This window comes from Ptychodera flava, chromosome 18 (assembly GCF_041260155.1).
Source record: "Ptychodera flava strain L36383 chromosome 18, AS_Pfla_20210202, whole genome shotgun sequence".
NCBI lineage: Eukaryota > Metazoa > Hemichordata > Enteropneusta > Ptychoderidae > Ptychodera > Ptychodera flava.
The window spans coordinates 13,800,927-13,813,333 of NC_091945.1; the positions used below are offsets into that span (position 1 = coordinate 13,800,927).

Here is a 12,407-nt window from a genome sequence, read left to right on the forward strand (position 1 = left end):
CAATATTTTGTGCCAATGACAAGCAGAAGAGGAACAGCGAAAAGCGAACTCCTGCCGTATGTAGGGGACCATGAGCAGCAATACCAGGCTATACCACTGTGAGCCCTTCAAGGTCTAGTTTGTTGTTCCTGGTCTATTTGGTCTAAGTGTAAAATTTATCGCTTTCAACTAATCGACGTGACACTTATCCTTACTAAAGCAGACACAACAGTGGTCAGGTCAGACTAAAACTATCACTCCTACAAAAGACACAATTGTTACAGCGGTACGGTCAGCTTAGACTAAAACCATCCATACTACAAAAGACACAATTGTTACAGCGGTCAGGTTAGAGTACAGCGGGCGACTCATTGCCGTATCGGTACTTGTTCAAGCTCGGAAAAAGATCTCGCCACTCCAGTATTACCCCACTGATGCACCGTATAGCCAAGTTCCAACGCTATTCGAGTATACTATACGGCTATGGATACAGTTGTTCTTTGCCATCACAGCCTAATAAAGACAGTAGAGGAAAATTTCAATCGACTTCTCTTGGTTTTCCAGAGGGTTCCACAGCCTGGTTCGCTGTGATGTCTTTCAAACGATAACAAATTGCTCGGGATATCTCAAAACTATACTCGAGATAAAACTGTCAGGTTAGGACAGTGGACAGATCTCCTCGCATAACTCAATTTTAGTCGCATATTGCGATTTGGCGAGCGAGCAGGAAGCCCGCCGCTCAAGTAGTCACAAGTGCAGGTTTGTAGATATATTCGTGCTGCACATCTCTCACAGGTGTGTCGCAAGGGTGTGGCTCACAGAAGAAATAAATGACCCGAAGTTGAACTTGCCTGTTTTAGGGGGTATGTAGCCAGCACATCTACCAGCCGGTCTTTTCTCTTCGTATTTGCCACAGAAAGAACTGTCTCCAGATAGTTCACAGCACAAATACCTTGGAGTGACATCATTTTCTGTTGAGGTAGAAATAGAACCAGTGAGTGTTCAGCCCAGATCATATACGACAAATTGAGTAAGAGAACACACACTAAGTTTAAACAAAATTAGTTGTACGTGTATCTGCGAGCAGCCAGTTTCTATCGAGTTTCATCTAACAAGACGGTGTTTACGTCAAATAAAATCAGTTTGGCTGACAAAAAGAAAAGTAACTCGAAATATTGACACGGAAATGAAATCAATGAAGACCGAGGTCACTGCTTAAATCCTACATAATTTATCCATAAGGAATGACTGTACAGGTTTTGATACTGTTGCTGCGAGTTTTAAAGCTCTCCACGAAGATTGTTTAATGTGTACGAAGGATAATCAAGTTAACCGCTTACCTATCCAATCACAGTAGGCATCCCAGTCAAATCGATTCCACTGTCCGTAACTAGATAAAAACTGATGCCGTTCCATAAAACTACTGGCCCATGTTGTGCCGTATCCTTCGATCAACGATTGGTCTGATCTGTAACAGCATCGCTGTCCCGCTCCATGTTGGTTTGGAAAGGCTGTCTGAAGGCACAGAGCCGTGTCTGAAAATAGTCATTGATTACATCAAAGCAGATACAAACATGATTGTTCACCATGAAAAACTTGTGAAGTGTACATCTGAAAGGGGGGCGACAAATCACCCTGAACGTGAGCCGGTGACTTCGTTTATTACGAAGAAGTAGGCACCAGTAGGATATCAAATCTTACCTCAGAAATTTATAAACTTATCTTTTCAATCTTCTAACACTTAAGCCCATCCAACAACGTGTGCCAGTAAATCACAATAAGCGAAAAAGCAAGGTCAGTCTTTTAATTCGTATAATTATTAGAACGCCTGAACAGGATTCATCATTTCAAATGTATGTCTGACCTTGCATATTTGATTTTATATCACGGTTTTAACGTGATATTTTGCGCCATATCTGAATTTTACCAAATGTGTCTGGACGAATCCTGCGCTAATTATTTCATCGTCTGATACACAAAAAAACGTTGGCCTCTCGAGGTAAAGCATAAAACACCCCTCGACTGGTTGCTAGGGCCACAGCAGTCTATCTTGAGTGGATGACTTATGGACCCAAGGGTAAACAAACATCCTGTTATCCGAATATGGGGAGTTGATTATCTGGATTATGACACACCTCATCCATTTTCCTCGCTGTAAAAACTCGAGGATGTTTTCTGTTATCGTTGGTCGTGACGATAGCCCTATCTTCCGTTATGTTTCTAGAATACACGCACACTTAGATATTGCTTTCAAGCTTATCCATGCACTTAAATGATTATCTGTACTGTCAACAGTGATAAGAACTCCGAATTTGTTGACCTTAAGCATGTATCACCAGCTAAATGACCTATCCAACACACTGAAGATTGACGAGTCACGACAGAGGTTATGGATGAGGTGTGGTATAAACGACGATATACTATATTCCTGCAAACCTTCTAGTGAATTAATCACATCAGCTAAGTCGCTGTCGATATTACAGTTATTGGAAACCCACGAAGGTTCGTCGTCATAAGCACCGTTCGCTCTTCCGAATGAGTTGTCGCTCTTTCCTTGATTGAAGGCACACGGACAGAGTCCCAGTCCATCACTCCAGTCGTCAGGATCCGGTTGTTGGTTGTACCAATTCAGACATGCTTGTTTGACATTATAAGTTGTCTCGTCGTTATTTTCAACGCGGAATATCCATCTTCCCTTGCGATCCGTATTGCCCAGATATTGATCCGGCCTGTAGCGTTCTTCTAGAGGGGTGGAGGGGTCGTGTTCATTGTAAAGTTCTTCTTCTATACCTCGGCCGCCATTGTAACCGATGATGGCATTGTTATCACGACGAGTCTGGTAACGCCATGACATTTCGTCTTCCTTGAAATTTGCAAGAACGAATCCATACCTCCCATCTGTAGCAAGGACCCCTTGGAAAGTGTTTGGCTGAAATAGTTATGTAATCACGGTCAAACTATTTAAGGTTGTGATGCGTCATTATTGCGCAGGGTATTTAAAATATTCCACTATAGTATTTTTCTGATTATATCTAAATGGAATACAGCACGAGAGCAAGGAAGACAGTATGCTTCACCAAAAAGTTCCCCTCTCAAATACCAAATACCAAAGACAACTCTGTTTCTCTTGTACGGTTGATGTAAATGTAAATATAAATGTTGTTAGTTTCATTGATCAAGCAATTTTGACTTTGCAAGTGAAAATCTACTTACCGTGTTTTTAGTGTATTTGGCTGTAAAGCAAGGCACGTCCTCCCACGTGACTATTACGACCCAATTGGCTGTGAATTCAGAGAATTCAGTGTCCTCGTACTGTGAGCGAATCCTTTCATTGACGGACTCTACGATATCTTGCTTTTCTGGTGATAGGGTACCAGTCACCCCATTGTACACCTTAAAGATATCAACAATGTACATTTTTGTCATACTTCATTAGGATATCAATTGACGTCAATATTCTGTTGATACATGTACATATGCTTTTCAATTGTCAGTTCACGTAATAGATACTCGATGTCTTCTTTTAGCGCAAGAATAAACAGTACAAATATGTCCTGCTTAGACTCAGTCGTCGACAAAATGATGAAAAAGGCGGACTGAAGAGTCAATTTAGAGTTACAGGTCAATATATAACAATAGGACAAATAATTATTATCAAATAAATTAAGTTATAATTACAAAGAAACTCGACATCTATTCCACTTCAATCATTCAGTCATTCGTGTAAGTGTATGAAAGGCAAAGAAATGATCCCTTCACCTGATAGAAGACTTCTCCAGTATTTTCTACGTTCAAATCAACATCATCCCAAAATATTGCCGCCATGGGAACATCCCTGCTCGTAGTGAATCCTTCTGGGTAAGGGTTAGGGTATGCAAACTTGTCGTCATTTTCATAATTGAAAACAAACAAACCGTTGTCTGTGAACTGCATAGATAGAAGATAAAATCGTCACTTTACTCGTTGTACGCCTTTTTCTCTTTACCAAACAACTAGTTTCTGCTTTATAACACATATCAGTAAAATATAATCGCTTATAAGGACTTCCATTACACAAGATTGCAATATCTTCTCATGACATACAGATAAAAGTTACAGCATTCCGGTGGAGTACAGTGATCAAAGTAACATTACAGGCAACCAAGCATTGTGATCCTTACAAAAGTAGATGACTCCTCTATACTTACATACAGGCTATAGTAAAATTCTCCCCAAAACGGAAATCCAGCTGGTGGACGTAGGGTTGTTGATATAACATCATTCCATCCGAATCGGAAGTCATGGGTCTCTCTCAATCTTGTATCTCCATTTTCATCACCGTACGCAAAAAGTATTATTTCTAGAATGGCAGAAGAAAACAATGAGTACCGCGATGCACAGGGAAAAGCAGCGCAACGCTGTATGATATAAGTTTACAACATCTGAATTTGGAGAAGTACTCACCTTTACATATCACTCCATCACCTTCATATCCATCCAGACAAGTGCAATTGTAACTCCCAGGAACATTCGTACAATTTGCAAATGCGCTGCATTGATGCGAGCCGTCAGTGCATTCATCGATATCTGTGAATATATATGAAAGAAACAAGCATTAGTAAAAGCCAGCAGGTTATCAGATTCGTCAAAATGTTGGACATCGAGTTATATCTAATAGAAGAGAATGATAAGAAATGAGGGGCTGATGATTATATTAAATCACTAAGATACATGTAGTAATCATAATACTGGGTGTACACTGTACCTGCAACGTATATGCCAATGGTGAGGAAGTACTTTATGGTGACATGTATTTCAGAAATAAGAAGAAAACAATGCTATAGAATATGAACATTGTACGGGTCAAAATACCAAAAATTACAAAGTATGAGTTGAACAAATATACAAACGACTTCATCTCGAACAGTCAAATAATTTGTATGACTTCATTAAGATCCTCTTATGAAAGCAATGAATTTCAAACATTACATCCAAGTTGACGGTACAACGCTTAGACTTTCTACAAATTTCGAGCTCGACAATGAAGAGTACAGCCCGAGTTCAGATACCCCTTCCTTCACACGTTACTGAATGTGGCAATTGGTGGTGATTACCGGTGCAGTCTTTGTCATCAAGAGTGTAACCTCTGTCACAGAAACACCTGTAGCTTCCTATGACGTTGATACAGTTTTGTTGGCATTCATCTGTGCCTCTTTCACATTCGTCAATATCTGTAGAACAGAAAAGATCAATAAACAATACTAAAAACAACACGTTCTACTTCCTTGATTTATTATGTATATCAATTGAACGTACTTATTCAAAAATCTTAGGGGTACATAATCTTAGGGGTGTGCTTGTATTTATTCATCAATGTCATCCGTTGACAGGAACTGATTTACACAGTCAAATTAGTTTCGTCAAAAGTTCTTCAGGTGTGCCTCAAATATTAATATATTTGTTATAAAAAGTAAATGCAATTAATTTATGGTAGTTCACACCTGACTTAAAGACTTACATTTTTGCTCAAACTTTCCCGAAGCAAACTTTTCAATGATTCTCTTTCAAACCATGAATGAAAACGGGGAGCCAGCGTGCACATTTTTACACTAAAGCAACACCCGATATTTATCGATAATTAAAATTCAATTAGCCGGCATCCTTTGTTCTATGTGTGGGGGAAAACACTTCCCGATTTTCACAAAATCAAGCATCAGGTGAAACTCTATTTACTCCATAAGCTACACAAGGAGCTTCCACAAGTGGGAGGCCGAAGAATATTGTAAACGTTTAAGCGTTGGATACCTGACCCCGAGCTGCATTCTAATTTAGGGCTGCATGTCATAAATTACCAGACAAGTGAGCTAATTTTATAGTCATGGAGATACTCGATTTTCTACAATAATATGCCTTTTTATGATTACTCACCATCACACTGTTTGCCTCCGTTATTCAGTTCATATCCTTCGCGACAATCACAAAAGTAGCCATCATCATCAACAGTCCGGTTTACATTGATGCAGATTTGATCACAATCGTTAAAATCTAGGCATTCATTGATATCTGTAAAGAAGATTATAGCAAACGATTGATTCGCATAAATTAAGTAAACTAGTTAAGTGTCTCGTCATTTTTGAAGATGCTTACTGAAGGTGATGTACGCAATGCATATTCATTATCTCTTTAACATTTCTGTCAATTATAAAAAGCCGTCCCGGGGAAACTGAAAAGCCAATACGTAATAATCGATCATAAGAATTATTTCATTCATCCTACCTTCGTTACAGTGTGTGCCTTCCCAACCGGTCTCGCAGTTGCACGTGTAACTGTTAATACCGTCCTCGCAGGTTCCATAGAAGCAAGGATTAGATAGGCATTCGTCGATATCTAAGAAGAATACACTTTGTATTTTGAAATCCGTTACAGTTGTCTTTTCCGTTTCTTTCAATAGCTAATAGCCATTGAGTGTATGAAATATTGAAAAGGCGATCAATGATATGTACGATCTGCGTCATTCTACATCAAAATAATAAACACATTATGCTCTAAGTTACCTATAGAAATGATATGCAATCGAAGATATTTATTGCAGAAATGTGATTATTTTCTTATTTCGTGGCCGTGACAGGTAAAATGGTCATCACAAATGACATTCTAAATCGAGTACATATGTTTTACTACATCGGAGTCTTTGCAGTCTTTGCGGTATCTATGGCGACATATATATATATATATATATATATATATATATATATATATATATATATATATATATATATATATATATATATATGACTTTGCGGGCATACGCTGCCTGAAGAGTTTAATGAATAATTTTCCGATGCTTTTGTGCACTCAAAATATATCCTAGTTCACTTTGTGTCACCATAGACCATCTTTTTTCGTAGGGTCTACGGGTGTAACGTATTCAAAATAATAAGCCATATTATATGTTTATTTCAGATGTATTCTTACTTTCATCACAATTGGTTCCTTCCCATCCAGCATCGCAAACACATTGATACTCTGCGATAAGGTCTTGACAATTGCCGTTAACACATGGATTAGAAGCACATTCGTTTATATCTGGAATGGAAAAGTTGTGGTAAGTAATCATGAATTGGAATTGCTTTCCTCTTGAAAAGAAAAACATTATCATACTTGAAAAAGGTACATAGCCAATGCCAATGTGTACCATTGCGCAAAACCGACTCATGTAAAGTGTTTTAAATCCTTGCTTTCGACATAACCTCTCATAGACCTACATTTCGATGTGATCGACGAAGATCAGTCAAAAATTATATCTATCAAGAATGCACAATCTAACATTGAAGTAACTAGTATTTATTTTGTACGCATTAAACTGCGACGTTTTGATAGTTTGATAGTTAAAATTATGGGTGTCAAATGAAATAAGAACAGCCAATTTTTATAGGTTCCATATAATGAAAATCAAACAAATCAAATATAAACACTGTTTTCAAGAGAATCTTGTAAACAATAATTGTTAAGTAATAATATGTCAAAACGACAGCTTACACAACAAATTTGATTTTTCTCCACACACAAAAAAAAATCATGCAAAATGTACGGATTTGTGAATAATGTTCTCATATCGACAGCAAAATAAAGTCGGTGTCTATTATAGAACGTAATAGTTTGTTACCTATTTCACAGTTTACTCCAGTGAATCCAGCGTAACAGTCACATTCGTATGCGTCAACTCTATCTATACATGTTCCGTTAACACATGGGTTAGACTCACACTCATTTATCTCTGTGGCAAATACAAATATTACATCAATCAACAGTACCGTGTCATTTGCCAAAAAATTGAAAGAATACGTGTAGCATCCTCCATTTCCCATTTCACAATTTTCATTCGTTTCTCGCACATCCGTTCCCTGATTCTCTTCAGTATTGGCCAAGTATATAAAACCTGTTCAGTAGTAATACCAAATATTCTACAGTTGCGAGTGAAGCATCTGACAGAAATTATAACTTTTACTATTATGTCCAACATAAGCAACCGGGTGCGAGTACGATTTTGTTGGACATACAAACTCAAAAAATAAACTAGGATTTGTTATGAATCGCTGAAACTGAAAACATAGCATGGGCAAAGCTATTCTGTGTCCAGTCGACAAGAAAGTTAAAAGGTACCTGTACATGTATAGTTGTTGTTATCTAATTCATATCCCCGATCACAACTGCAGATGTAGCTTCCTTCTGTGTTCAGGCATCGCTGTTCACAGTTATCCACACCACAGGCTTGTCTAAGACACTCATTGCAATCTGAAAGGTAATAACATTTCGTAGCAACATTTATCCGGTAAACGGTGTGTTCCGTGAAACAGGCCATTTGAAAGTCGAGTCTTAAGTGTCTTTGATGTGTTAAAAAAGTGTTCTTGAAAACATTAACTCGATTCTATCAAATACGGCTAGTTTTCAATCGGGTTCGAACCCACAACATACGGCATCAGTCGCCTAGCGGAGAGGCCACAGAGAGAACCGCTCGGCTAAATCTCCACTCCCTAAAAAGAGTGGTTCAATAGCCGGCTAAGTTGTTACATTTTTCTGACTGAGACAGCTCACGTGTGTAAACACGTGGGCTATTGTCATAGCGATGTCTGTCTGTCTGTCCGTGTGTGTGTGTGTGTGTGTGTGTTAGTGTGTGTGTGTGTGTCTGTCTGTCTGTCTGTCTGTTTACACGATAACTCAAAAACGCCTGAACGGATTCAAGTCAGATTCGGTACACAGGTACCATATGCTACTTGCAAGAACTGATTAGATTTTGGTTAGTGTGGCTTGCATATTAATGAAGTTATGCAATATCGTTTTTTTCCGTACAATGGTTTCCCTATGGAGACGGTAATTACAGTGTTGACATATATCAAGAAATACTGCACAAAATTTCATGAAACTTTTCACAGATGACAATCTAAGAACATTATGATGATACTGTGAGTGTCATGTCAATTATCTTCTCATTTGCATATTTAATGAACTTTTGTTATTAGTGAGATAACTCTGAATTTCCTGCGTTAAACTTGATGATACTTGCAACAAATATTGATCTGATATATATCTAATTATACTTAGAAGCATTAGGAAGTGTCAAGTTGATAAATAGCTCATTTGCATATTTTATGAAGGTCTGTAATTAGTCATATAACTCCATTATAACTTCACCAAATGTGATGAAATCAGCTGCAGATACTATTCCGACTGATATCTAACTGTAGTGTAAAGCATTTAGTAGTGTGAAATTAATTAAGGTTTCATTTGCATATTTAATGAACTTTGTAATTATGTATTTAACTTTGAAATAACTGCACCCAAGTCAGTGAAATTAGGTACAGATATTGATTTGATAAATATCTAATTGTATTGAGAAGCATTTGGCAGTGTCAAGTTAACAAATCAGTAATTTGCATATTTTATGAAGTTTTGTAATTAGTGATATAACTCCAAAATAACTGCACCAAATGTGATGAAATCTGCTGCAGAGACTGATCCGACAGATATCTAATTGTGGTGTAGAGCATTTAGTTGTGTGAAGTTAATTAAGGGTTCATTTGCATATTTAATGAACTTTGTAATTAGTGATATTACTCCAAAATTACAGAGTTAAATTTCATGAAACTTGCTACAGATGTTGATCTGATAAATATCCAATTGTACTGAGAAGCATTGAGCAGTGTCAAGTTAATAATTAGCTCATTTGCATATTTCATGAAGTCTTCAATTCAATTCAATTCAATTCAAATTACTTTATTGTCCATTAATGAAAACACGCACATCCACAAATGGAAAATTTTCTTTCTTTCTTATAATTAGTCATATAACTCCAAAATAACTGCATCAAATGTGATGAAAACTGCTGCACATACTGATACGACAGATATCTAACTGTGTTGTAAAGCATTTAGTAGTGTAAAGTTAATTAAGGGTTCATTTGCATATTTAATAAACTTTGTAATTAGATATATAACTCTGAAATTTCGGCACCAACATTTTGTGAAACGTGCTACAGATATTGATTTGATAAATATTTAATTGTGCTATGAATCATTGAACAGTGTCAAGTTAATTTAGGGTTTATTTGCATATTTAATGAACTTTGTAATTCGTGACATTACTCTAAAATTACAGTATTAAATTAAATAAAACGTGCTACAAATGTTGATCTGATGGATATCTAATTGTCCCATAAAGCATTGAGCAGTGTCAAGTTAATTAACAGCTCATTTGCATATTAAATAAAGTTTTGTAATTAGTGATTAAACTCTGAGAGTACTGTGCGAAGTTGAAAAAAACCTGCTACATATAGTGATAACATATATCTCATTGTTCTGTGAAGCGTACTACTATTGATGAACCTGTTGTAAAACACGTGAGCATATTCAGTTCATATCTGGTTCTGACTGAGACCGCTCCACACGTTGTAGACTTCGTGAAGCACTCACGCACGCACGCTCACTATCACACATCGCACATACAAACTTTATCGAAGCGAAGTAACGAATACATTGCTTTAACTGGGCGAACGATAACCTCGGGGACAAGACAAAGATTAAATATCAACAAATCTGACTAATTGCGAAATATTGCCGAAGGATAATGCTAATTCATAAATGGTGATGATGCGGAAATTTTTGCATGATAATACTTCTGGCGCCGTTACAACTATTCTCAAGTTAATATCGACATAGTTCTCGCATACGAGAGAAGAAGCTTGTGATACCTTGACAATTGCCATCCAGAGTCTGCTCATAGCCCCTATCACACTGACATTTCTGCTCATTTTGTCCGTCGAGGTAGCAAACACCGTTATCACATGTTCTTTGACAGGTATTTTCAGCTGTTAATAGAGAATAAAATCATAAATACTTGATTAATTACAGTTAATGCAATAGTAAATGCAGGAAATAATGCTGTTGTATGAAGAATACAGCTCTTAAAAACGTATAAGCGAAGTAATTGCGATGGTAAACATATTCTGAAACCTTGATATCTCGTACTCTGACTTACGTATCATTTGTTTTTGTTCTTTTAATATGACTTGTCGAAACATTATAATTGCTCTGCTTTTCACAGGTAACAAAAATATTTCCGGGTGATCAATGCTTTAAATTATCTTTTCGACTTTCCATATTTATTTCGCTTCGAACAATTTGGATATAATGGAAAATTTGGAGTGACCGTTTACCCGATTGAAAACTAGCCGGTTTTTTTTACTAATTTGTAACTAAATATCGAAGAGGATGCAATTTATATCATTAAATAACTTTAACAAAGCTTCAAAGAAAACTATTTTACAACAAGGCATGATTGAAAATGTTTTTTTTCACGTGTTTTTAAGTTGAACATGGTAAAATTTCAACACAATACTGTTCCATTCAACATATCACACTTTTATAAAAACAAACGTATTTATGTGTGTTATGACGAAACCCCGAGCCAAGAAAGGCTCTTTTGCTCAACTTACTTTCATCTAATTATGTTATTTAAGAATTCCAACTGTAACTTATTGTTGGCGTAGTCCATCTGGTTTTGATGATGACAATATAAGTCGTACACAAACCTGCAGAAGTGGTTTATGACTTATACCAATGGGCTCAATCCTGCATAGTGATATTTTAGCTTTAGAACTGCGTTATGTTGTCTCAGGTTACTCCTCGATATTTTAAATCCTCACATTTTCTATACTCATCAGATGGGATAGGGTTAGGGACATTGTCAGGGTAAGTATTAGGTGGGTAAATGTCCGGATGTAATTTCCCTGGAACCGTTGTAGTTGCACATTGTTTTACTTTTAGCACATAAACGTAAAAATGTGCTTATGCAGTAGTAAACCACCGACTGCAATACATCTTTGCTCTCATTTGACAGTGATTTGCTTAAATATGTTACTTTTTTTCGCATACATGGAAATGGGGGATTTGGTCGGAGCAAATGAATGCACCACAGTGCTACATTTATGTGAAAATAACTGCACTTTGTCGTAGCATGAATTATAAAATTATATGAAGACTTAAACGATTTGAGGAGGTACTGTGTAAACCATTCGTGGTTCAATTACTGACGACAACATTGACTGCGTCATTCAAAAATAAATGTCTACTTACGTTCGCAACTCTTTCCGTCTTCTTTCAATACAAACCCAGACTCACAGTAGCAAATATAACTCCCCAATGTATTGTTACATAGTTGTTGACAAGTGTCCAATCCGAGAGCACATTCATCAACATCTGTGTTAAAATTATTTGGCATCACTCACAAAGGATATGATCATTGTTAAATATTTAACATAAGGTATAGATAATATGCGTACAAGTGAATTTATAATCGTAAGTAACAAAGCAGTCGATAGATCACGAAAGCCCTGTATGCACTTTGGTCGATCGAACTAGCTAGTCTTGCATCCGACATACGTCTGCTGTGTC

The 12,407-nt window shown here is 36.9% G+C and overlaps 1 protein-coding gene across 1 annotated transcript in view; it reads right to left on the bottom strand.

Annotated features, from left to right (window-relative positions):
* The window catches only part of LOC139117607 (mucin-4-like), a 72,199-nt gene that overhangs the window by 39,942 nt on the left and 19,850 nt on the right, over nucleotides 1–12,407 (bottom strand). Inside the window, exons 24-38 of the mRNA XM_070680849.1 lie at nucleotides 12,090–12,212; nucleotides 10,706–10,822; nucleotides 8,122–8,253; nucleotides 7,625–7,735; nucleotides 6,934–7,044; nucleotides 6,235–6,345; nucleotides 5,887–6,021; nucleotides 5,073–5,189; nucleotides 4,423–4,545; nucleotides 4,167–4,318; nucleotides 3,739–3,906; nucleotides 3,193–3,372; nucleotides 2,416–2,908; nucleotides 1,320–1,514; nucleotides 831–950 (exon numbers count right to left, since the gene is read on the bottom strand). Of these exons, the coding sequence (XP_070536950.1) occupies nucleotides 831–950; nucleotides 1,320–1,514; nucleotides 2,416–2,908; nucleotides 3,193–3,372; nucleotides 3,739–3,906; nucleotides 4,167–4,318; nucleotides 4,423–4,545; nucleotides 5,073–5,189; nucleotides 5,887–6,021; nucleotides 6,235–6,345; nucleotides 6,934–7,044; nucleotides 7,625–7,735; nucleotides 8,122–8,253; nucleotides 10,706–10,822; nucleotides 12,090–12,212 (2,388 nt within the window). The remainder of the gene's footprint in view (nucleotides 1–830; nucleotides 951–1,319; nucleotides 1,515–2,415; nucleotides 2,909–3,192; nucleotides 3,373–3,738; nucleotides 3,907–4,166; nucleotides 4,319–4,422; nucleotides 4,546–5,072; nucleotides 5,190–5,886; nucleotides 6,022–6,234; nucleotides 6,346–6,933; nucleotides 7,045–7,624; nucleotides 7,736–8,121; nucleotides 8,254–10,705; nucleotides 10,823–12,089; nucleotides 12,213–12,407) is intronic.